At 44.2% G+C, this 25,281-nt stretch overlaps 1 protein-coding gene across 1 annotated transcript in view; it reads left to right on the forward strand.

Moving 5' to 3' along the window:
• Nucleotides 1–25,281, forward strand: part of Ror1 (receptor tyrosine kinase like orphan receptor 1) — a 371,662-nt gene that overhangs the window by 237,253 nt on the left and 109,128 nt on the right. The window contains exons 3-4 of the mRNA XM_006974046.4: nt 19,838–20,125; nt 20,692–20,722. Of these exons, the coding sequence (XP_006974108.1) occupies nt 19,838–20,125; nt 20,692–20,722 (319 nt within the window). The remainder of the gene's footprint in view (nt 1–19,837; nt 20,126–20,691; nt 20,723–25,281) is intronic.

The following is a 25,281-nucleotide window of genomic DNA, read 5'->3' on the forward strand; positions in this document are numbered from 1 at the left end:
ATTCTGGCTAGAAATTTGATTCAGTTGCTGAAAGCGCTGAAATACAGCTTTCATGTTCATGCGCAATTTGCCTTTTCGTTTTCTTTTATTATCCTGAGACTTACTGTAAATCACCCTCTCCCATCAGTCCTGGGGGTTCTGATTATGTTCCTGGGGTCCTGCTAAGAGCAAGGGCAGTAAATTACTGCCACTTTGTTTGAAAATTTTTTTAGCCACAGTACATTAGCTGCTTTTGTTTGCTTTTCCACTGGTGGTGTGCACACTTCTGTTTCAGAATTTGTGTTTCTTCAATGTCTCATTTGTGAATAGTGTAGGATGGAATGATTGGAGGAAAAAATATGAAAGTGGGTGTCCTGTTTGTCGTCTGTAAGATCTTAAAGCTTCTGTCATGAAAAATGAATTATGGAGTCTTTCTCTTTCCTGTGGGTACACACACACACACACACACACACACACACACACACACACACACACACACACACACACTTAGTCTCCTGTTTTCTCCCAAGCTTTCCATTTACTCCCTTTCCCCCCAAGCACTTGATAAATGACCGGTATGATGCTTGCTGTGGAGCAAATAGGAAGAAATGCATTCTCTAGGCTTCCCTGGGTATTTTTGTTTATTTGGAAGATTCATATATCAGAAGGTCATGGGATGTCTTTTATTGTAAGTTTCTGTTCCAAATTTCCTGACATTGTTTGCAAACAAACAAACAAACAAACAAACAAATAAATAAATATCTTTAACAGACAAAAAGGATACTGATTAAAAACTAGACCCTAAGAGATTGTCAAAATTTCAACAGTAGCCGCATTCTCTTGGATCAGTAGCACTGACCCTGAGGCACCCGACTTTCTGTAAGCATCTTGGTTTGCTGACCCTACTGGGCCATCCCTAAATACAGTGACTTCAAACGTGATGCTCAAGGCTTCAGTGGCTTTTGGTAGTTGGTATCTAGTTCAGTGGAGACATGTGTTTATATCTTTTGATTAAGGTGGAGAGAAAGGAGGCCCTAGCCAGTGTGAGTGCCAGGGACTTCGCTGCAGACCTTGCCTGAGCCTGCGTGACTATGATTACTCATAAATTCCACAGACACCAAGAAGCTGCAATGCTGTGCAGAGCCCTGAGGAGTTTGAAAATTGACTATTTTTCCTGAAATTACCCCCATTTCTAAAGTGGCTTTGGAAAATAATCCAGTGTGTTTGAGGAGCAAGCTAGAGTTAGAGAGTTTTCAGTCCTTACCAATAGACCACATTAAAATCATGAATATGTCTTATTGGACTCTATACTCAATATCGTTCAGGGAGGCTGCCCACCTATAATACCCCCTACCATCTAGTGGCTGCCCCTTTGAGTCACCATGGGAAGCTCCCAGCAGCTGTAATTGTATTTCATAATTTTGTCCCACTGGTGAAAGTTATTGGCCAGACTGAGGGCCCCTGGCCCAGGAGAGACCAATCGGATGATCTTTTCTGGAAATGTGGACTTCATTCTCCACTACAGCTTGTTAGTATTTGTGACTTGTATGTATTGAGTCGGGGGTGGTGGTGGTGATCATTTCCCATGTGTTCAGAGAAATAAAAAAGCTGGCCTACAAGAAGAGATGGAAGCAGATTCATGGAAAATCAGATGTCGGAGCTGGAGAGAGGGTCCTGTCAGAGAACCTTTCTAGTTCTGAGTTCCTTTCTCCTGAGGCCCAGGCAGAGTCATTGCCAGGGTTCTATCAGAGCCTCTTGAGTCCTTGAGTCTCCATCACTTCATCTGCTCCTCACCTTCTTGTCAGTCTTGTTAGTTCCTGTTAGGTTCTATCACAGGTCTTAGGGCAGGTTGTCTACTGACTCCAGTACATAATAGCATATAAAGATGTTCATATGAACTCTGTGGTACCCTAGAAGGCTGAAGTTGAGAACAAGCTTCAGATAGCTTAGTTTTATGCTCTCATGGTGTAGCTGAGGAAACTAAAGACAATGGGTGTAAAGAAAGGACTCTGGGTCAGGCAGGCTTCCTGGGAGCTACTGGAACATTTTGACTGTATGAGTTCCTCACTTTCACTTCCTATCTAGTATAACATATATCTTGAATATCTACAATTCTAGAAAATTAACTTCACTTTAAAATCTAAAATGGGCACTGTGCATCAGGGACCTATTGTTAAGTAACAACATACTATCTATTAATGTTGCCTCCCTTGGCTCTTCTGGGCATTGGCCAATGTCAGTTGAATGCTTCTTGCTCAGAGTCTCTCCTATGGCTGCTGCTCCAATCACCATGGAGGTTTCACTATTCAGTGTCTGGTGACTGGGCTAAAGGACTGTCAGCTAGGGCCTGGGGCAGCTGGGCTCCCAAAGCCTGCCCTTTCTGAGGTGGATTCCAGGTATCTGATAGCTGAAGGTCCCCAAAATGACCACCCCAACCCTCTTCTAACCTGGCCCCTGAATTCACTTGCCTAGAGTCACTTTGGCTTCGAGGGTACAAGAAAAAAGAGCAGGGATGCCTTGTGTGATGGAAAGAATGTCAGTGAATTTGCCTGCTTTCCACTTCCCACATATGGGTAATAGGAAGGAAACAAATACCATTCACGCTGCATGGAGCTCTTGTTTTAAGTTGGAAGCTCTCCCTCATTTCCAGACAACTGCTAGTTTCAGGCTTTAGTAACAGTGACATACACTACAGTTGACTCACTTTGTGTGGTTTGAAATGAAAATGGTCCTCACAGGGTCACAGGGAGTGGAACCATTAGTAGGGATGGCCTTGTTGGAGTAGGTGTGGCCTTGTTGGAGAAAGTATGTCCCTAGAGATAGGCTTTGAAGTCTCAAATGCTCAAGCTAGTCCCAGTGTCTGGTTCTCTCTTCCTGCTGCCCACCAATCCAAATGTAGAACTCTCAGCTACCTCTTTAGGATCATGTCTGCCTGCATGCTGCTATGCTTCCTACCATGATGACAATGGACTACACCTCTGAACTGTAAGCCAGCCCCAATTAAATGTTTTCCTTGATAAGACTTGCCGTGGTCACAGTGTCTTCACAGCAGTAGAAACCTAACTAAGACATGCTTCTTTTATCCACTCACTTGCAGAGTTCTAACTGCAACATCAGTGGCTGAGTCTGGACAAGTGGGTTGGGGCAAGGTCTCATTTATCATACAGCTTTATGCCAAGAATTGCTTAGTCTGCAGAAGAAGACAGAAAATACACTTGGGTCCTGCTAAGAAAGAATGAAAGAAGCTTCCAGAAACATAACCTAAGGGAATATTGCAAAGGGGAAAGAGAAGGTTTAATTAAGCATAAAGATGTGCATTAAAATGTGTGTGAAGACTGGAGAGATGGCTCAGTGGTTAAGAACATTTACTACTTTTCCAGAGAACCTGAGACCAGCTCTCAGCTCCCGTGTCGGGTGCTTCACAACTGCCAGTGTGTACAACTCTACGATGATCAGATACCTCTGACCTCTGAGGGCACTTCAACTCCCATGCACAACTTAGACACAGATACAGACACATACCCCAAAATTAAAAATAAAGCCTTTTACATCTTTAAAACTTAACGGTAAGACAGGGATCGAACCACTCAGCTAGTGAGGACCTTTTGTTGCTAGTGAGGGTACTCCACTTCAGGGATCTGTGTTTACCTCCCCCTGTATTTATGTGGTCATGTGTACGGAGGAAGAAGTAAGGTCAGGACACCTGCAAATGCCTCTTCATCCATCTGTCTAGCATAAGGGAACTAACTGAGCAAGCTTCTGCTATATGTGACGCACACTTCAAAGTACAAGTTTGTCCTGAAGCAGCTGAAAACGGTGAAGAAGAATGTTCCCAGTTTATGCTCATCCTGGTCAGCTGAGCTTCCTGAAGTCCTGGTCAGCTGAACTTCCTGGAGTCCTGGTCAGCCTTGTGTTTTGGCCAGAGGAGTGCATTTATCATCTCTTCCAGTCTTTCATTTGCCTTGGCCAGACCTATTTGTCCCTCCTTCCTGCCTTCCTACACCTTCATCAATAGCCTTCCCTCAAGCAAGAGTGGTTCTTGATTCCCAGCTGCTCCCACCCGCTCTGGACTGTCACACCTCTGGGCCTTCATGTGGCCATTCTTTATCCCGTGGGCAACATCTTGCCTCCCACTCCAAGCAGAGTGAACAAATGGAAAGGTACCAGAGGACCGGGCTGGGAGCTTCTGCAATCGCATCTCCAAAGATAGATTCCCTGTTTAAATGTGGTGTGTGAGCAAGGCGGTTATTGAGACCAGGTCGTAAACATGTCTCAGGGCTGGCTCCTCAGGTAGTTGGATGCAAGTTGTTAGTTGTCATACAAACTTCGCTATGGCACAGGTTTGATATTTATCCAGCAGGGGTTTGTCATGTGAAAGACCTGCCATGGTGGCAATCCTCCATGAAGAAGAACTTCTCATCAAAAATGCCACTGGTGTTCTTTCAGGGAAACAGTGGAGAGGGTGCTATAGGCTAGGGCAGAGGTGGCCACGTCTGTCCTCCATCTTGTGTGCCTTGTTTTCCCTAACAACTGCGCAGTTCTTGACTCTTACAGCCCCCAGCTGGCTCCACCCTCTTCTCCTAGGTTGGACATGGCCACTCTCTGAGCACAAAATGGTCCTTTCCATTCCTCTTCCCTTATTCTCATCCTTTTTATGGTTTTATTTTTTTACTTAATTCAGTTCTCTCATCCTTTGCCTGGTATTATAGGGATTCTCAACCTTCCTAATGCTGCACCCCTTTAGTACAGTTCTTCATGTCGTGGTGACCCCAACCATAAATTTTCCCTGCTACTTTATAACTGTAATTTTGCTACTGTTATAAACCATAATGTAAATGGCTGTGCTCCCCAATGGTCTTAGGTGACTCCTGTGAAAGGGTCATTTGAGCCCCCAATGGGATCACAAACTACAGGCTGAGAACGACTGTTTTATGATTACTCAGTAACCTTGCCTGTATCAATCTCCTTCTCTCCCAACTCCTGCAACATCCAACTTCTTGACGTCCCACTGGTACCTCAGCTCACCCTGACTTGTTCTTTTCTTTTCTTTTTTTTTTTTCTTTTTTTTTTTTTTTTGGTTTTTCAAGACAGGGTTTCTCTGTGTAGCTTTGCGTCTTTCCTGGGACTCATTTGGTAGCCCAGGCTGGCCTCGAACTCACAGAGATCCGCCTGGCACTGCCTCCGACTTGTTCTTTCCTATCAGCTCTCTATAGTCCTTCTCCCCTCCTTCTTCCTGGAGCTGAAGGATATAGCCCATATCACCTCCCTTATGGAAACTCCATAATTGCTAAAGGTGGCCTTCTTTGAAGACCCTTTTGGCATTCCTGACCTGTAAAATGGGTCGTTTCTCCCATCAAGGGCTTTGGCCACCCTGCATGACTCAGACCACACTCTGTCATTTTGGTGAGTACACTGGTTTGGCTCTAGCCAGGGTAAGAACTATTGAACACAGGCTCTTAACTCAACATGTTCATCTGCTTATGGGACATTTTTACCCAGCTGCCCTTAGCAATCTTGTGTTAGTCTGACTAAGCTACTATAATGAGAAAGGCCTGATTAGACCTCTAAAGTTTACAGTTTTCTGCATTCAATTGATTTTCCCCCTCTTGCCGCTGTGTAATTAGTGCTGTGGTTTGCTTGTTTGATGTGTGCATGAGTGTGCACGTGTATATGAATGCACTTGCCTTGTCAGGCTCCTGTGGAAGCCAAAGGCTGACATAGATGTCTTTCTCGGATGCTTTTCCACCTTACAGTTTGAGATGGTCTCTCACCGGGTGGAGCTTGCTATTTCAGCCACACTAGCTAGCCACTAAATCCCAAGATCCTTGGATTCCTAACCCCAGCACTGGGGTTTCAGACACAGGTGACCATGCCCAGTCCTTTCTGTGGGTTCTGACGATCTTATGCAAACCCTCATGCTTACACAGCAATCATACGAGCCGCTGAGCCAGCTCCCCAGCCGCTCTCCTAGTTTTTATCTCCAGATTGCCCAATGTTTGCTTTGGGTTTTTGGCAAAAGCTCTAGAGCAGATAATGTCAGATTGTTGAAGAAGTTGCTTCAAAATTTTAGGGCAAAACCACCCCCATTGATAAAGGAGACCATCCATGTGACATACACTTAGAGACCTGAGCTGTGGCCAAGTCAGCAGATTCGTTCAGAATATGAAGCAAGTTGAGAAGGAGGGTGGGAGAACTGGTCTCTTCCACGGCCCCACAAGTTCACATTCTGGGAAAACCTGAAGGTAGATTGTCAATCTCCGTGGAATCTGGTTGGAACATTGACTGACACCAGAGGGATCCAGGCCCTGTTCAATCAAGATAGGACTGGAAAACTGAGATGCTCTAACCACGTGGTCCCCAGAGGAATAGAAATTCATTGGCCAGAATGACACAGTTTTGTTTTGAAAACCACCCAGGCTCCACTTGGGAGTCGTGAGCTGCTTGAGAATGCATTATGATGGGGTAGGCTGCTGCCTCAGACTGACCAGGGCAACAAAACAACAGACGGTCTTTGAGCAAGGCCCTGGATATGTCCTGGTTGTACCTTGCTCAGTGTTCTGGCGAGAAAGCACAGCTGTGACCTTCGCATGGCACAGACCCAGTCACAGGCTCACACAGAGAGGACTACACACCAAGCCGATGCCGAAGCATGCCTCCTGTTCAAGGTACTCAGAGCACAGGCCTGACTTACGATGTGTTCTGTTTACATTGGCCTAGAGCCCAAACCAGAAATGTATTTCAGGCCTGGCCTTCTAGATGCTATCTCCAGGCATTTAGAGGTTCGTTACACACAGCCTCTCATCCTGTCCTGCTCCAGTTAAGGTCTGTCAGCATTTTTCAAAGGTTTATAATTCAACCATAAGGGAGGAGATTGCCACATTCAGAGCTCAGCTTGCCATGTAGGACCTATACCTAGGAATCTAAAACTTTGATCCCCTCCCATTTTTAAGTTGGACTCTTACCAGAGGATAGTGAACCATAAGACTAGCTCGTGGTTTTGTTATTTTTTAGTTTGGTGTTTGAAAGACTAAGGAAAACTAGGAGTCATAAGGTTCCTGGGGTATGCGCATATTTTAAGGTCCATTTTAAAGTTAGACAGGTGGGAAAGGTCAGAGACAAGGCTGTCAACATCTCTCCAAAACAAGGGGAGCAATTCTCAAACCCACAGCCTGTGTTCAAATTTACAGTTGAGAGTTTAATTATGTATCAAAATGAAGATATCAGTTAACTATGAGAGTTAACTATGTTTCTGCTTGTATGTTCTGAATATTCTTATTATTTTCAAATTTAAATGAAATACCACACCTCATAAACATGAAGTAACAAGACAGTGCCCCTACCTACATATAAAAATGCTCAATGGTGCTGAACAGATGTCTCAGTGGTTAAAATGCTTGCCAAGCATGGGTAAGGGCCAGAGATCAATCCCCAGAATCCACATAAATTGCAGAGGAGGTATGGTGCCTCGCTTGTAACTCTAGCCTCAGAAGGCAGAGATAGGTCATCCTGAAGCAAGCTGGCTAGTGGGACTACCCATATTGTTGAGCTCTGGTTGTGATCGAGAGACCCTGCATCAATGAAGAAGCTGGAAGAGCAGTTGAGGAAGAGTCTCCAGATCAACCTCAGGCCTCCATGTGTACTCAAGCACACATGCGTGTGTACCCATGCAAACATGCTTACACATGCATGCATGGATACCACACGCATATACACATGAAAAAGGGGAAAAATACTGGAGAGAGAGAGAGAGAGAGAGAGAGAGAGAGAGAGAGAGAGAGAGAGAGAAAGAAAGAAAGAAAGAAAGAAAGAAAGAAAGAAAGAAAGAAAGAAAGAAAGAAAGAAAGAAAGAAAGAAAGAAAGAAAGAAACTCAATTGGATATTATAGCACCAAGGTCTACTGTCTGTTCAGGTTTCTGTAAGTCTCCTTCACCACTGGGTGACTTATGAATGACAGACATTCACTTGTCACAGTTCTGTGATCTGGAAGTCTATGATCAAGACACAACCACCTCTAGTTCTAGTGAACTTCCTCATCCCAGCATGTATGTACCTGACTTCTGTGTCTTCTTATAGTGGGTGAGGCAGGGGATCCCTTTCTTACAATGAGGATACAAATCTCATCCATGAGGGCTGTACTCATGTGACCTGACCACCCCTAAGGCCTTACCCCCGATGCCATCACACTGAGATAGGATTTCAACGTGTGAATTTTAGTGGGTAGTGGGGAGGAAGTAAACACTGAAGACGAAGGCTACAGTCTGGTGTGGGAAGGCTTCCTCGGGAGACCCTTGGACTAGTTAACAGGGGATGGAGTTCCTGGCGGCAAGAGAGTATAAAGCAGAGGTGGGGTGGGGGAAGTTGACAACACAGACATGAGGATCCTGATAGGAGGGCGTTCCCATCACTGCCACCCGGAAAAACTTCTGAACCCTGGGAATTGTGTCTAAAGCAGGACAGGAACCCCCACACATCACAGGGCCGGGCTGAAGATAAAGCACAGTTGCATGCCTGAAGAGCCTGAAGAAATAAGCATGAGCCCCACGGCCCCTCCTCCTCATGCCTCAATGGATCCTAACTAGACACAAAACGTTCTATTGCAATTCTGCACGGACCTTCACTACAATAAGCAAGAGGAAAAAGTAATTTCCTGAGTGCTGAAGAGTCCGTTTCCATACAGCTGTCCTACTTGTGAAAATAACCCACTCGTGAAAGCAGTTCTCTAGGTAGCCATACTTTCTTATGCCCCTTTGAGTTGTCTGAATTTGCTGGGCTCAGAAGGAGGCATAAGAACCATCTCTCCCACCACCGAGATATATAGGGTCTGGGCATATGTTTTAAAAACGTTGTGTGTTTTTCTGTTTTCTGATGTGTGTTCCCTCCCTGCCTCATTGACCATGTGTTGACTTTGGTCCAGTGGACAGACACACTTCCACTCCAAGAGACACTCCAAGATCCTCAGCCCCAGCAGCCTTTGATCCATCATACTTGTGGTCCCAAGCAAATGTGAGTGGCCAGGCAGAGCATCCCCATCTGTCTTCAGTGGTCTGTCCTCTGGCCACCAGCAGCTTTGCTCAGCCAGAGATGCTCAGCTGCATCTTACCCACTCTGTACCTTGGTGGAGACATCTCACACAGAGAGTCCAGGCCAAAGTCCTGCTGGGAACCTGCTTTCACTCTGTTGTGGGACCTGAGACACCGTGTTTACCTTAGCTCTGGAATTTTTTTTTTTTTCTCATTTGAACTATAGAGATCATAGTGGAAAATTCTTCTAGAGATTGTTGTGGAATCAAGTAATTTCAAGGCTTAGCAGACAGCAAGGCTGGAATCTCTGGCCGGAAAATAGTGACTGTTTTTACTGTGTACTCCTTCCTATTTTAACCTACTAAAGAGAATTGTATAGGACCATTTTGCTCCTTTTGAGACTGTACCTCGGGTCAATTCAATTATAATCTCTGGGGGTAGAACACACCTGCCATGTTTTTTTTAAAAAAATGTTTTTAATGTTTATTTCACTCAACCCTCACAGTTCTCTGGTGAATAGTCATTGGCCCATTTTACAGCTGAACAAGTAGAGGCTGAGAGTGAGTGACAGGAAGGAAGAGGTGGTACTTGGGTATGGAACCAAGTTCTCCGCCTCCAGGGCCTTGTTTCAACAGTTCTTTGTGAATAGTGCCTTCCCCCAACCCCAGTGTGCCTGTCTTTCCTCCTGCCTTTCTCTTTGGCACTTCCTGCTCGGCCTGCCCAGACCTGTGTTCCATTTCCCAGGTAACTGGCCATAGGTATTCGGAAGTTCTCAGCTCTGTCTGTCTGACATTTATTAAATGCAGCTTGTGGCTCCAACTCTTGCACTTTGCATTGGGTTTGTTAAGATAAAAACTGTTTTCTGAGAGAGTGAGTCAGGAGCATCTATGGTGGAGTGTGAGGAGAGCGGCTGCAGGTTGAGAGTGTGAACAGAGCGCATAAGCTCAGCTGGTGCACTGACCTAACCGTGTTTGGCAGCCGCCCTCTGTGTCTAGCTGAGCATTCTATTTCATGCTGGCAACCCCTCCCTCCCTCCTCTACAGAAGAGTCTTTGGCTGGGACCTCTTCTTACGCTGAGGCTGGTCCTGATGGTGACCTGCGCCCAAGCCATGGCTGCGTTGCCATGGCAAAGAGCCGGGAAACATTTCATATCTCAGTCTCTCTCACCTGTCAGAATGTGAGCGTAGTAACTCTTGGCCTTGCCTCCCTGTGGAGAGGCGGGCGGGCACTTGAAAATGAAGCCATAAATGCTGGGAGGGATTTGTGGACCTGTGGATGTGACGTCTTGTCAAGCAGTTGGTAATAAATGGAGTGTCTCCAGAGCTAGTTTGCCTGAAAGTCCCTGGAGCCTTCCATTTACTTAATCAACCCACGTTTATTAAATACCTGTGAAATTCTCAGGCACACGGGCAGGGCCAGGAGGAGGACAGAACGGGAAGGAAGGAAGTGGAGCCTCGACTCCCAGGGAGCCCATAAAGCCCCTCCTTTTTCTGGCACCTCACTTTTTAGGTTGATTAAGTCCCAGGGAAAGGGCCTTGGCTGCCCGCTCAAGTCCTCCATCCAGTCGCAGAGGAAGAAGCTACTGTTGGCTCATTTTTTCGCAGGGCCAGTGGGGATTCCTGGCCTGGATGGTCTCAACAGGTACAAGAACACTGATTCCTGGTAATAGTCATGGACAGAATGGGGAAAGATTGTCTGAGTTGGCTGGAAATGGGGCCTCCAATGGTTGCCGGTGTCCAGAGTGGCTTTGCCACTATCTGGCTGTGTGACTTTGAGCAATTACTTAGCCTTTCTGTCCCTTAGCTTCTTTATGTCTAAACTAAGGGTAATTATTGTGTCTGGCTCTTAGAACTATTTCAAGTTTAAATAACTCCATGTGTATAATGCTCCAATCAGTGAGTGATGCCTTATAGATGTTTAAAAAAAAAACTAAAAGGTTGTCACTTTCTACAGGTAATGGGAACCAGTGGCACTAAAAAGATATTGGCACGTTCTTTCCTACATTATCAAAAAAACAAACAAACAAACAAAAAAAAAGAGTCATAAAAAAAACCCCAACCCCAAACTTTTGCCTAGATACAACAGTCGTTTGGGATGGATTGTCCCACGACTTTTCAGCTGCTGGTGTAGAGCTGGGCCTCTTGAACTTTCCCTACCCACAGTCCTTTTTACCCAAGAAAGTTTGGTATGACCCTATGTATATTAGTAGGTAGAATATGGGTACAAGTTAGACATTGACTGATAATAAACTGTAAAGAAATTTATTTTAAGACAATTGTGTAAATACATTTGCTAATTAGCAAGATTCAGAAAAAGAATTCAATCTTGGCTAGATATTTGATGCTGCAGGATGTAGAGTATCTTCAACAGTTCACAGTTGATTGAGATTTTGATGCAATGATTGACAGTGCTAATAATGCTGCTTTAATTAAATATATAGTACAAAATGGCAGAATTCTGTTTAGTGCCATTTTAGAAAGTACTGGAAATTTTGTCATGGTCCCATACCAAAACTCACTGAACAATTTTTTTAAAGTTTTTTTTTTAAACAAAACTCAAGTCAAGGACTCAAACAACATTTTTTATGAATAGTGTGGTGATTTGAATGACAATGGCCACCATAGGCTCTTATATTTGAGTGCCTAGTCACCAGGAAGTGGAACCATTTGAAGGATTAGAAGGATTAGGGAGTGTGGCCTTATTAGAGAAGGTGTGGCCTTGTTGAAAGAAGTGTGTTGCTGGGGGTGGACATTGAGATTTCAAAATCTCATGCTAGGGTTCCTGCTCCCTCCAGTCTGTCTCTTTCTCTGACTCTCAGCAGATCGGGATATAGCTCTCAGTGACTGTTTCAGTGTCCTGAGTGCCACCATACCCCTGCAATGATGATAATAGGCTAACCCTTTGAAACTGTAAGCAAGCCCACAATTAAATTCTTTTTTTTATGAGTTGCCTTTTCTTTTATGAGACACTTTTATGGTGTCTCTTCACAGCAATAGAACAGTTACTAAGACAGATAATATTTATTTTAATATAATACTTTTATTCTTTGAGGATGTCATACATACACACAATGTATAGTCATCATATTCACCCCTCCCTGTTTCTCCCTCCACCTCCTCTGGAATCCCCACCCTGACACAGCCCTTCAAACTTCATGTCCCTTCCTTTCTTCTTTTCTTCCTTCTTCCCTTCCTTCCTTTCTTACTTTTCTTTCTTTCTTTCCTTTCTTCCTTCCTCTTTCCTGCCTTCCTCTTTCCCTCCAGCTTTCCTTCCTTCCTTCCCTTTTTAGGTAACCCTCTGAGTACTAGTTTTGCCTGCATATGAATGGGTATGAGGCCATCCACTGGTGCTTGGTCAACCTAGGAGAGACCACACTCATAAAGAAAACTGACTCTCCCTCCCTCAGTAGCCATCAGCTGTCATAGCTCCTCAGCCAGCAGTAGGGACCCATAAGCCATTTCCTACTGCATGCTGGAATGTTGACTGGGTTGGTCTTGTGCAGGTCTTATGGAGGCAGCCACAGAAATTGTGAGTTCATAAGTACAATGGTCCTGTCGTGTCTAGAAGATACTGTTTCATTCCATCCCTCTCAGAACTTTGGCTCTTAATAACTTTCTGCCCCCAAACTTTGCAGGAGGACGTTTGGTACAGAGAGATGAGAGGGTAGGAAAGAAAAGCAGGTTTGGAGAGAGTTAAACTTCGTATATAAATATGGATACATACACACACAGTAGCTTTAGATTGGAATTTCTTTACACAGGGGATAATGCTCATCCCAGAAGCCACACGTTCCCAAGCACAGAGCCCAGTGCTGAGTGTGAGATACCTTCCCTTGAGTTGTTGGTTAGAGGTGATTTCAAAGACAACCCCCCTCCAAACAGCCCCGACTAATGCCATTGCTCTTGGGTACCCACCAGAACTTGATGGTAAGATGCTATTAATTACTGACGATGCCACACACTTCAGTGATAGGACTTGAGGAAATCACGCTGGGTATTGACCTAGCTTCTTCCCTGCGGGCTGGCTCTCATATTACTGGAAGGCACTGTGTAGGATGCTGGGGAGATGAGTCTTCAATACTTTTACCTGACTGTGAACCTCGAAAAGGACAATAATATCCAAGATATATTCATGTGTGCACCAGCAGTAGCATGAGCAATATGGAGACAACCAATCACTTTTTGCTTGTATTTGAGACACATTCCACAGGAAAAAACACATGCCTGTTACTTTAACTCTGGCTCAGAACCTTTAGCTAGAGAGCTCATGGGCACTAGGAGTGAGCCTACTATTCATTATTTTGCTAAATGGACATAGTATCAAATGGCCTTCTAAATATGTATCTCTATCCCCTCAGACTAGTGCAGCTCTTGGTCCTTACCAGTGTCTTTGTGCAGAGGACAACAATTAGTAAAGACTCACAGCTGCTCACAGTGAAGAGAGCAGGTGACTGTAGGCAACTCAGTCATCAATGGGACACCTACATCACAGCAAGTTTTCAGAACAGCATTTGAACATAAAACAGCCCAAAGACATGCTAAATTGGTCCTTGCATGCTGAGGAATGACACTAAGAAAATATTAAAAGTCTTTGTTTTACGTAATTAAACCATTTGTTTCAATAAGAGCAGAATACTTTGCACGTAGACTGAAAGCTCTACAGTCCGCGCACTGACAGTTTTGGATTGAGCCACGGTTTTCAGGTGGCGCTCCCTGGCGTGATGTGGTGTGCTAGCACGCCCAGTGCAGAGTGCACATGCTGTGTGCCCAGAAACAAGGTGCAGAGAGGTTACACAATGCGGCCTGACAAGAGCTGCCAGAAATACCTCAGATCCGTTTCATGTTTGATTTTGAATTAACTTTTGGTCGTTACATGCTCGGAAACCTTTTACTGTTGCCAGCTTTTTTATGACCTCTGCATTCAGCTACCTGATGTCATAGGTCATGCATGTTCTTGCAGCCCCTCCCTGCTCCCTGTCTTAGGGAGCTCAAGGCTAAACCAGTGTCCTGAGAACCTGCCAAGAGACCTTCCCAGAAGACGAGGGTGTACAGGCAAGAAAGGGCAGCCAGGAAGTGTGATGAGACACTGCGCCCGAGTCCCAATCTTAGCCGTTATTAGTTATGACCTGTGTCTTTCCATCCTCGAACCTCAGTTTACCATAGCTGAAAACGCAGAGCCGCAGCTTTAGCAAGTGGTAAGACAGTAGTAGCAGACAGTGCTGCTGCCTTCTGTAGAGTTAGGGAAAAGCTAATAACATTCAAGAATGGTTTCCACAAGGCAGCAGGGATGCTTCAATAAATCTTGACTCTGGAGTCCAAACCTTTCATGTTCCATGTGACAAAATGGGATGTCTGTGTAAATCATGCCTCCTGAGCACCAAGGTTCTGGTACTGGACAGCCGGTCTCCCAGAAACCACTTGCGCTCCAGGCTGAGCTCACCACTTCTGGAAGGAGCCAGAGAACTGGTTAGCCACTTGAGTGTTCTCAGGATTGGAGTAAATGAGCTTGCTACTTAAGGAAATGGGAGACCAGTTTCAGTTGCCAGTAGTAAAATGTGAAGTTGCAAACAGAAAGTAGAAGTTTGAAAACATTGAGCCAACACCTTGCACTTGATCCTCTCTCATGGGAAGTGACAGAAATGAGGATGGTATTTAAAATGTATCCAGTGAGCCAGATGTGGTTGTCAGGCCTTTAATCCCAGCCCTTAGGAGGCAGTGACAAAGACAGGTAGATCTCGGTGACTTCAAGGCTAGCCTGGTATACATAGTGAGTTCTAGGCTAGCTAGGGTTACACAGGGAGAGTATGTAGCCCGTCTTTAAAGGGGAGATGTCGGTGTGGCCATGTGTGGAAGATGTATCTAGCTCAGCGAATCAGTGTTTTCTATGTGGACACTCTTAAAAAACCATGTATGGGTTGAAGATCCATTGAATGTAGGAGACCAATCAATCCTTTTTCATGTAACAGGTTAGGAAAGTTCATTGCCATGGTTTCGTTATTCACACTGGAACTAGAGAAAGTACCTGTTGCCTGATTTTGGTGTAATGTCAAAGGAGAATGTTCTGACTTACGTGAAGCCAGACAGTCCATACCCCATACAGTGCATCTCAATAGAGTAAATGGCAGTATTTGCTAAAATAAGAGGCAGCCCTGTTCTTAAATAATAATCTTAAATAATGCATTAGCAGCAAGATATAATAATGGCACTTTTCACCATTGTGTGTATCTCTAGAATATACTTCTTTTTCATTAAAATATTTACATTAATTACCGGGTTCTTTTAGTTTTCAACAAATTACAAAAAAAAAAAAAAAAAAAAAAAACAAAAAAAAAAAAACTCCTTGGAGTCCTTAATATTCTGAACAGTATTTAACAGATAACAAGAGGCTTGGGATTCTGTATTTATTGTTTTGATTTCATTTTTCTTTTATACATAAATTCATTCTATGACCAAGTCTACCTGTCACTCCCATACCACCCCCTAACTCCTGTGTGTGAGAAATTCTGCCCTAGAGCTTCATTTGTTTTAAATATCAATTTCTGTTTATTGTCTTGTGGTCCTGAACAGCCCTCTTACCTCTCTGTGCCTTGCGTGTCTCATGAGTAGGATGCTCATTACCACCCCTGTCAGGACAGCAAGTGCTAGGTAGGTGTTCGCCATTAGAGACGCATCATCATCATCGTCATCACCCAGGTTTGCTCACACAGAAGTGGAGTCAGTGGAACTGGAATTTTCTTCTTTCTCAAGGCCAGTTATACCCACCTTCTACTCCCCTGCCCATCTCAGCATTGGCAGTCTTGGGAAGAAGGGGAAAGAGTGAGACATGTCCCATTGCCCGTACATGCACTGTCAGGGACACAGACTCCAGCCACCAAAGTGCAAGAAGCCAGGGACAGGTGTAGGAGCCAAATGGTGGTGTTGTCTGCTATTCAAGTTCAGCAGTGGCTGTGTGTCTGTCCTACAGGAACATACACTGTCCCAAGCAGACGACACCCCAAGGGCCCAGATAAAAGAGAAGAAAATAAAATCCCTGAGAGTGGTATTCCAGTGACACCTTAATCCTCGTGGCTCTTAGTGGAAGAACCAGCCCTTGATCCTATGAGCTGATCAACTTCTTTTCCAGCCACTTGCAGAGGAAGAGCCTGCAGTGGTCCCTCAAGCTTTGCATGCATAGCCCAGACTTAGGTCCCCTAGCATGACACATGAAGCCACAGAGCATTCCAGGAAGAGAGTAGACCCCAGGCAGGGGCTGGCTCAGAAAGAAGACAGAGGACTGGTGAGATGTCTGAGTGAGTAGAGGCACTTGCTGTCAAAACAGGTGACCCAGAGTTTGACGCATGGAGCCCACATGCTGAGGCAGGCTCCATTTTCTTACACACACACACACACACACACACACACACACACAAGTAAACATGAGAAAGATAGAGGAGCGCAGACATGCCTTATCATCTTATGACTGTCAGAATGCTTTTGTGTTACTTAGTTGAAATGCCATCCTGATACTTCCATCCTTGGCTGAACTCAGCTGCCGAGTGTTTGCCTGCTTTGTGCCTCAGGTGAGTCGCTACCTAGTCACAAACCAAACTGTGTCTTATCCTTTGAGCAAGGCTCTGGTCAGTGAGCATTGAGATGCATTGGGGTCCTTTTTGTGTCTCTGGAGAAATACTGACCTCAAGATGTCCTGTGGCCCTTTGGTGCTTTCAGAGGGAGGTGATCTGCTGGAGATATACCTGTGACTAGATAGCATGCAGAGCAGTCAGGCATAGGCTTGGCCTCCCAGGAAAATTGAAACTCCAGGCTCAGCCTGGACCCTTTCCCAGACAGTTCTCCTGGAGCTGAGGAAGGGCTTGGCCAACCAGGAATGTGTGTGTCCAGCCTCAGTGGGCTCTGCTCTCCAGGCAGCTGATGGAGTGGAGGGGCTAAGGGTGGGGGCTAGGGGACTATGACTTAGACCCAGTATGGCCACAGGCCTTAGGCAAGTCATTTGACCTCTGTGACCCTAGATTTCTCCCTAGTAAGGGAGAGACCATGTTCCTTCCTTGAGTAGATCCGGGGAGGGTGAACACAGCCAAAAATTCTCGACATACAGACTTCAATCTGTGACTGCTGCCATTGGACTTCAGGCAGTGTTTGCTGAGCCTGAGGCTTGAAGGCCATGACTGCTGATATGTTGGGAAGCCATCTGTGTGAACAAGGGCTAGTGAGCTAACATCTGGTTCAGAATTCCCTCTTCTTCAATGGGGCACTGTGATTAACGTGCCTTTCCCACCTACCCAGATGTTACAGTGATGGAGGAGGTAGAGGAAGGAAAGTTCTGTGTAACCTAGAAAGCCTCTCACAAAAGTCACTATCATAAAACCCGCAATAGCACTATTAAATAACATTTCAGTTCTTGGGTTTCAGCAAACCCTGACTTAAGTACTGCACATGTATCACTCAATTTCATTTTAATCTTCTTCTAACAGCTTTGCCAGGTGGCACCTATTTACTGTTTTTTAGTTAGTTATAACAAGGTACAAAAAGCTTAAGTAGCTTGCCCTAGGTTATACAGATAAGCATGGGAGCAGGCAGAACACCTGAATATTCAAACCCAGCCAATCAGATTCCAGAACCTAATAGAGTATTAGTTGCTAGGCTTATAAGGACATGGTATGATTGCTTTTCCAAGTTTCTGTCTATAAAGAGTATATAATAATCCACTGAGGTTGTTAAGCTATGGTGCTCCACAAAGCTGTTAATTAGTCCTTCCTACCTCCTGGGCATGTATCAAACATCTTAGGAACATATTTGTCTATACTCGGGCACAGGTATGGATGGATCGATAGATACATAGCTCATAAACAGGGTACAGAAACATGCTCCAAGATAGAGATCAGAATATGCATGTTAAAACCAAAGCTTTAGCACAATCACTGTTGGACAGAGTACTACCAGCTTGAGATGAAAAGTCTGATTAGAGTAACAGCGAATGGTGAACTTTGTCCTACTACAAATGTGATGAATGTCATTCACTTGGACAACGTGGTCCTGTGAGGCTGCAGAGACTAACAGCACACCCTACTCCAATCTTCCTGGGCAAACTGAAAAAGAAATAATCATTTCTTTTTATGAGTCTCTTTTATAGGCTTTTGGGTAATTAAATTATCCAGTTAAATATCTCAAGAAACAAAAAGTTATTTCCCAATAAAATTCCATTAAAATCAACAAATTTACTGTATTCTGTGGTGTCCAATATAGTAGCTACTGACCACATGTAGTAATTTAAATTTACAAATTCAGCTAGAGGCACAGGCATCAAGGCACAACCAAGGTATGTGGAGAGGCAGCTGGAATCTCGGGTGAGGGCCTAAGGATTCTCTCCACTCCCTTTTTCTTTGACCCCGACCTTAGGATCTCTTGTGGGTAATCATAGTTGCTCTGATGAAGATGGTAGTGACTGTTTCTATTCAGAGCACAGAATTCTACAAGGACTAAGGAAGGACAGACAGCAGAGAGGATGTCGGTCAGGGGATAACCTACCTAGGGAAAAGTGAAACTGAAGAAAATTTCATATAGACAAATAGCTGTCTTCAGATATTGAACTTAATTTTTAAAAATAACTTACTTATTTAACTGAATTTCACAACTAACATTTATTGTTTTCTAAACACTATTGAAGAGCAAACTTAAAACTGATTTCATTAAAATTTTTAATGTAGCAAATCTCAAAAGAAGCCAGATGCAAATGAAATCACATGATAATTCTACTTATATAAAAGTCTGGCATCAGCAAAATTGCTTCTATGCTGATAGAAATCAGAACAGTGGTTGCCTGGGGGAGGGGTGGGAGGCAAGGTTTGGGAGCTGGGACCAACTACAAAGGATTCGGGAGCAGTTTCGGAGGCACTGATCTACCTGGATAGGACACTGGTTCCACAGGTGCATGCATTTGTCAATACTTGTGGGACCTTTGAGTTGAGTACGTGACACAAAAGCAAATTACATCTCAGTTAAAATGACACTCTGAATTGATATGTGATAGACAGGTTAGATAGGTAGGTGACAGATGAAAGATGGATGGATGGGTAGGTGGATGGGTGGATGGGTGGGTAGGCAGATGGATGGATGGATGGATGGATGGATGGATGGATGGATGGATGGATGGATGGATGGATGAATGGATGACACAACCCAACTTGTTCTGGCTCACATGAATGATATTATGAAAGTGTCCACTGCCCCTTTTTCTGGTAGTGATCTGTTGTTCTCCATGAACCTCATGCTGCCATTGGGAAGCTTTGGGGTACACTTCCTGATCTTGTGTGGTGTGGAAATAATTGGGTTGCTCTTGCTTTTTCCTGTGTTTTGATTCTTTCTTATCCAAGATGGACAAACGGGAAGGCTGTTTGTCAGAAGTTGAGAATGGTATCATTTAGGGGTGAAAGATTCTAGTAAACTGCAATTTTACTGCTCCTTTGTCTCCATCTCCTCCTCTTCTTTGCTGTATTATTATTTGCAACAAGAAACATGTATTAATTTTATAATCTGTTTATAATCTGAAGTTCAAAAAGGTATCTTTCCAAAGAGCATGGCTACCCATGAGTGCAATTCATGTGAATACTTTGGTCTTACTCTGACCAGTCAACACTCTTCTGTCCCGGCATCAGGGGTGTGTATTAGTGGGGTGTATTAGTAGCCATGGGATCTTAGTAAGTATTGCTACCTCTTTCCTTGTCTATTTCCATATACTGATCTATCTCACTGTGATGCTAGGGACACACTGTAATACCCTGGGTTTGGTTAGGGGTCTTCTTCAGCTATGTATCCCTCTCACTGCCTCTCTTCTCTTGTCCACAGATTCTTACTTAACCCTTGATGAACCAATGAATAACATCACGACGTCCCTGGGGCAGACTGCTGAACTGCACTGCAAAGTGTCTGGGAATCCACCTCCCACTATCCGCTGGTTCAAGAATGATGCACCTGTGGTCCAGGAACCTCGTAGAATTTCCTTTCGGGCAACTAACTATGGCTCTCGGCTGCGGATTAGAAACCTTGACACCACTGACACTGGTTACTTCCAGTGTGTGGCATCAAATGGCAAGAAAGTGGTTTCTACTACTGGAGTCCTGTTTGTCAAGTTTGGTAAGCAGCCTTCAATGGGTTTGGCCATCAGTCCATTGTGTCAGGACAACCAGAGTCCATAAGAGCACTTATTGAGCCCCACAGCCAGAGTATTTAATTTATAAATAAGTAATCCACAGCCCAGTAGGGAATTCCCATGGTCAGGGTGACCCAGTTCCAAAAGAGCATAGGAGGAATAGAGGAGAGTGCTTCTCTCTGACCTCACTTCCCCCACTCCAAACCCTTGTGCCCCTGTAGCTCTCAGCATGGGGACCCCCACCCCTAGGTGTGGGGAATGTGAATGAATGCCTGCCCACATTCAGTCACTAAGCCTCCTAGAGGGGCAGGAGATACTCTGTTAATAGTGCTTTGCGTTTGTCTGAGCGTTTTTCAGCCCCTGTGCTGTGGGAGGTGGGCACGTTCTCACTGATATGCTTTGATTCATACAGGGGACTGGGAAAAACAAAAGGCAAAAGAGTGAATGCAAGAAAAATCAGTAAGGGTGGGAACTTGCACTGTCATTGGTGGACACTCTCCCCCACCCTCCAGTTACCCAGACTGTTTCCTTTGTTGTTCTCATTTTTCAGGACCTGCTCCTACTGCAAGTCCAGGATCCTCGTAAGTACTCCACATCTCTATGCTCTGTCGTTCCTAAGCATTTCTCTGGTAGGTTTCTGGGCAGCGGCAATGTTGTCCTGTGCTGGGGCCAGAACACTGTGTTTCCAGATGCCTTTGCCTTTGCTTTCTCTCTGATGTGAAGCCCCACAGGAGACCAGCCCTGGCAGTAATCTCTAGCCTGGCAATCAGGAATCTGACTGATCAAAGCAAACCTCTTCCTACATTTACTATTTTTAAATGAATCTAACAGTTAGCGGCAACAGCAGATTTGGTCAAATCAAACAAACAAAAAAAAAAAAATGATAGAGTGCTGGCTTAGGAACTTGCCTCCTGCTAACAGGGTCTGTTTTACATTCTGCAAGCATTTTTGATGCTTTGAATTATTGCACAGGGCAACATTAGCTGATCACTTTATTTTTTATTCCTTTCAAAGAACTCAGCAGCTGAAGCTGTAACTCACAAAGAGGAGGGTGAGCCCTGTCTTGGAATGAGAGTCCCCTGGAAGTTAGATTCCTTCCAAGTCCCTTGATAATGGGGTTTAAGGATTCCATTTCTTTAAATGATGCTATTGTTGATGCGTTTATTATTCTGGCTGAGAGATCCTCATCTTTCACTCTAGAAACATCTACTTGAGGAGGTATTTTTTTTTTCTCTTTATGTATATTTTTATTTGGAGAGAAAGACCCATTTATTCAAACATGGCTTTGCAGTCCCCCACACCACCCCTCCGCATTCTGTAGTCTTATGAGGTGGAATTCACCAGGTCTGCCATGAGGGCCTCAGCAGGCCTGGCTTGGACCACACCAGGGTGAAAAGTAGCAGCCACTTAGCCTGCTCTAATCCCCTCTGGGCCACTTAATTACAGAGTGGGGTATTTTAGTGCATTGGTGTGTACCTGGAGGCCCATGGCCCGCAATCCCATTAATAAAATAGGTACTGGGTAAAAATAAACATTGGCCTTCAGCCACACTGCTCTGCTGTTTCATCAGCCAGTTAAAGGCAACTGTGAAAGAGTCTTTAAAATCACCGAGTGCTAATTGCCTTCTACCGACTGCGATCTCAACTATTGCTTGATCTCAGGACACTCGGAAGTTTGCCCACTCAGCCACTCAGCCTAGCATCTCTTAAAGCTAACTTCTTTTTTTTTTTCCAGTTGTCTCAACTATTCCATTGTTTATGGAATTCTTTTGAAGTCTTATTTAAACAAAGATTAAAACTTTTGTTACATGCCTTAAAACCACTTCCCACACAGGTCCCTTATTCGTTCATATTAATCTGTGTTTCTAATGTGGCTGGTAATCCGGTCACAGGCCGCTTTTGCGGTTCACTAACTTTCCTTTACGGTTCAGCCCAGGGCTATTGACTTTCTGTCTGCTGATTTTGCATGAGAAAGGTAGTTCTCTGCAGTCCCAATGGTTTTTAAATACTAACACGTTCTCCTTTCTGTATGTGTTGGCTTTTTCTTGATGGCCATCTTTCTGGTGATGTAATTGTATAGAGATAATCTTGAAGCTTTGTGAGTTGATATACTTGCAGAGGAGACTGAAGTTCATTAATGATACCTAACCACAGCTGAGGGGATCTGTTGTCATTAGACATTGGTGTTTCACGTTTGCTGTCTGCTGAGTTTAGGCAGCAACAACACACCGTGTAGAGCTGCCGTGTTTGCTTAGGTCAACCGTGTTGATTCACCTAAAAATCTTCAACCCAAGTTGGAAACTTCCCAGGGCCTTTCCCCGCTCAATTTCTACCATTTTGGCACTCCTCGTTGTCATTGTGATACTTGTGTTTTCTTTACTTAGTGTGTGCAAGTGCGTGTGCTGACGCCCGAAGAATGTGTCCTCCTGCTCCGTCAGCCTCTGCTTTAGTCCCCTGAGATAGGATCTCTCACTGAACCCAAAGTTAGGCTGCTGACCAGCCAGTCCCAACAGTTATCCTGTCTCCTTTCCCCCTGCCCGCAGTCCTGGGGTTCCAGCCACCCACAACCATACTTGGCATTTTGTGTGACTTCAGAAGACTTGAACACCAGCCCTCATGCTTGTCCAGCAAGCGCTATTCCCCACTGAGCCATCTACCAGCCCGTGTTTCTTTCCCTTAACAACCCATGGCATTGCCTCCTTTCTTGACTACTAGTGCTTACTCTGTCTGTAAGAGTTCCTAAGATCAACTCCCAGATAGGATGGTAGTTCCCATCTGTGCCCTCAGTGCCCCCAGTGAGCAGGCAAACCCAGAAGCAGGTCAGAAATAAGCAACACAAGAGTTGTAGGGACATCACAGCATTAAGGATAACATGAATGGCCTTCTTTGAGATCTGCTTTTGCCCCAAAATAGAAGTGGCATGCAGTTTACAAGTTTACTTGTAAGTAGCACAGTCAGAGTCACTGAAAATAAAATAAAAGTAGCATCCAAGACACTGTCCTAATATCCAGAACATCAGATGAATGAGATACAGGAGGCAGAAACCAGGTTTCAAAGCCAGGCTCTGAGACTTCAGCCCAGGACGGCTCCTGTCCCTCTTTCTGAGGGACCAACCAATTCCAGTTTTCACAAAACAGCTTCGGGATGGTTGTTTGGCTGAGAGTAAGAGTGAGTTTGAGGGTTTTAGATCGTGTCTGTTTATAACCTCGGGCTTTAGTGCTGCTGTGTTTGTTTGCTAGACTCTAGACCACCCCTGGCAGTACAAGCCCTGGAACATGAGCACAGTGGAGCCTCATACTGTCTAAGGATGTAAAAGGTCTAAATCAAACAAGCAACACTGCCAAGTGACAATGTTCCACCTACCCACATTGACAAACTCACCTTCATACTCCAAATAAAAAACATGTGTGTAAAATTGGTGTTCTATAATTGAAAGCCCAGACTATGAAAATTTATAATTTTAACATTATTTTGTACAACTGAGTATTCTGCTCACAGGCTAGACACACATATAATGTATATAATTTTATATGTTAAGGCTATAAAATTATTTTTCCTCCATTGTCCAAATGGACTTAACTTCAGAGAATTTTGTGTACCATGTTCAAGCACACATATGGGATCATATCTGATAATCATCATTATAGAATATGCTATTGATTTTATAATCCCATCATGCACATTAGTCTTTAATGCACCCATTGCCTCAGCATTATAAACTGAAGAGTGTGGTCACATGCCACTCATCAGTGGAGATGTATCTGGGCAAAAGTGTCATTAGACAACTTTGTCAATGTGCATCTAAGAGTGTATTTACTTAAATCTAGATAGTGTAAGTCAGTCGCTTGACATGATTTCCAATGGAATCAAGACACACAGAAAATAAAAAAATGCTTGAGCTGCTGACAGCTTCACATAGCATATTTGTAATAAACATTTTAGGTGTGCATGCTAAATAACAATGAATGACATATGTCATCTATCTCCAAGTGATGTAAACTGCATAGCTAAGACATGTATCATACAGCTCTGGGAGCTAGAATTCTAATAGCAAGGCATCTGTACAGTTGGCTCATCCTAAGCATTGCAAGGGAGGATTTCTATATTCTCCTGGGGCTTACCAGAACTTGATGACATTCATTGGCTCATGGACGCATTACTTCAGTTTGGGCTTGATGCTCTGTGGTATTCTCCCCAAAATGTTCTCCAAATGATCTCCTTTTGTAAAAAGCATTAGTAGTACTATGCTAGGGCTAAGATTGCACTCTGTGTTTCTGGGGGATAGAGCATCCTTATTCTAATTTGTAGAGAGGACACAGTTCAACAGATAATTCTTAAGAGTGCAAAATCTTGCCCAGGATACACTGGCCAAGTATATTTCTCCAAAATATGAGAACCTTTACAAGTAATTATTGGATAATGAGGAAAAAAAAAGGTTATGGATCCTAGGTAATATTCAGAATGCTGTCTATTGTAGTTGGAGTTTTCTCCAGTCCCACCGGGGCCCGCAGCCACTCAGACCCAAGTAAACACACAGAGACTTATATTATTTATAAACTGTATGGTTGTGGCAGGCTTCTTACTATCTAGTTTTTATATCTTAAATTAACTCATTTCTATTAATCTATAAGTTGCCATCTGGCTTGTGGCTTACCAGTACTTTACATTTTGCTTCTCATGACAGCAGCAACTGACAGCATCTCCTGACTCAGCCTTCCACTTCCCAGAATTCTCCTCTCTGCTTATTCTGGCTACTGGCCAATCAGCATTTTATTTATCAATCAATCAGAGCAACACATTCACAGCATACAGAAGACATCCCCATCAATCTGTTGTACAAAAAAATCTTACAGCCACACTGAGAGGAAACTAGTGGCCAGGTGACTGATTTCTCTTTTCTCCTACTGAAATGCTTCTGTCACTGCTGTCCTTCCCATATATAAGGCAGCATCTCTGGCCCTGACAGAAGCCCAATACCCACAGACTGCCCATCACTGTCAACTTCCAGCCAGAACCACACTGATCTCATGAGCAACATTTAAGGTTCTGTTCATACTGTGCTGGCCTGGAGTGCTGAGTCTCAAGGCACAGAAGGACCCATGTGGACTCTTTAATTTTTATTAAATTCATTTCATATTTGT

The sequence above is a fragment of the Peromyscus maniculatus genome, chromosome 2, assembly GCF_049852395.1.
Source record: "Peromyscus maniculatus bairdii isolate BWxNUB_F1_BW_parent chromosome 2, HU_Pman_BW_mat_3.1, whole genome shotgun sequence".
Classification (NCBI taxonomy): Eukaryota; Metazoa; Chordata; class Mammalia; order Rodentia; family Cricetidae; genus Peromyscus; species Peromyscus maniculatus.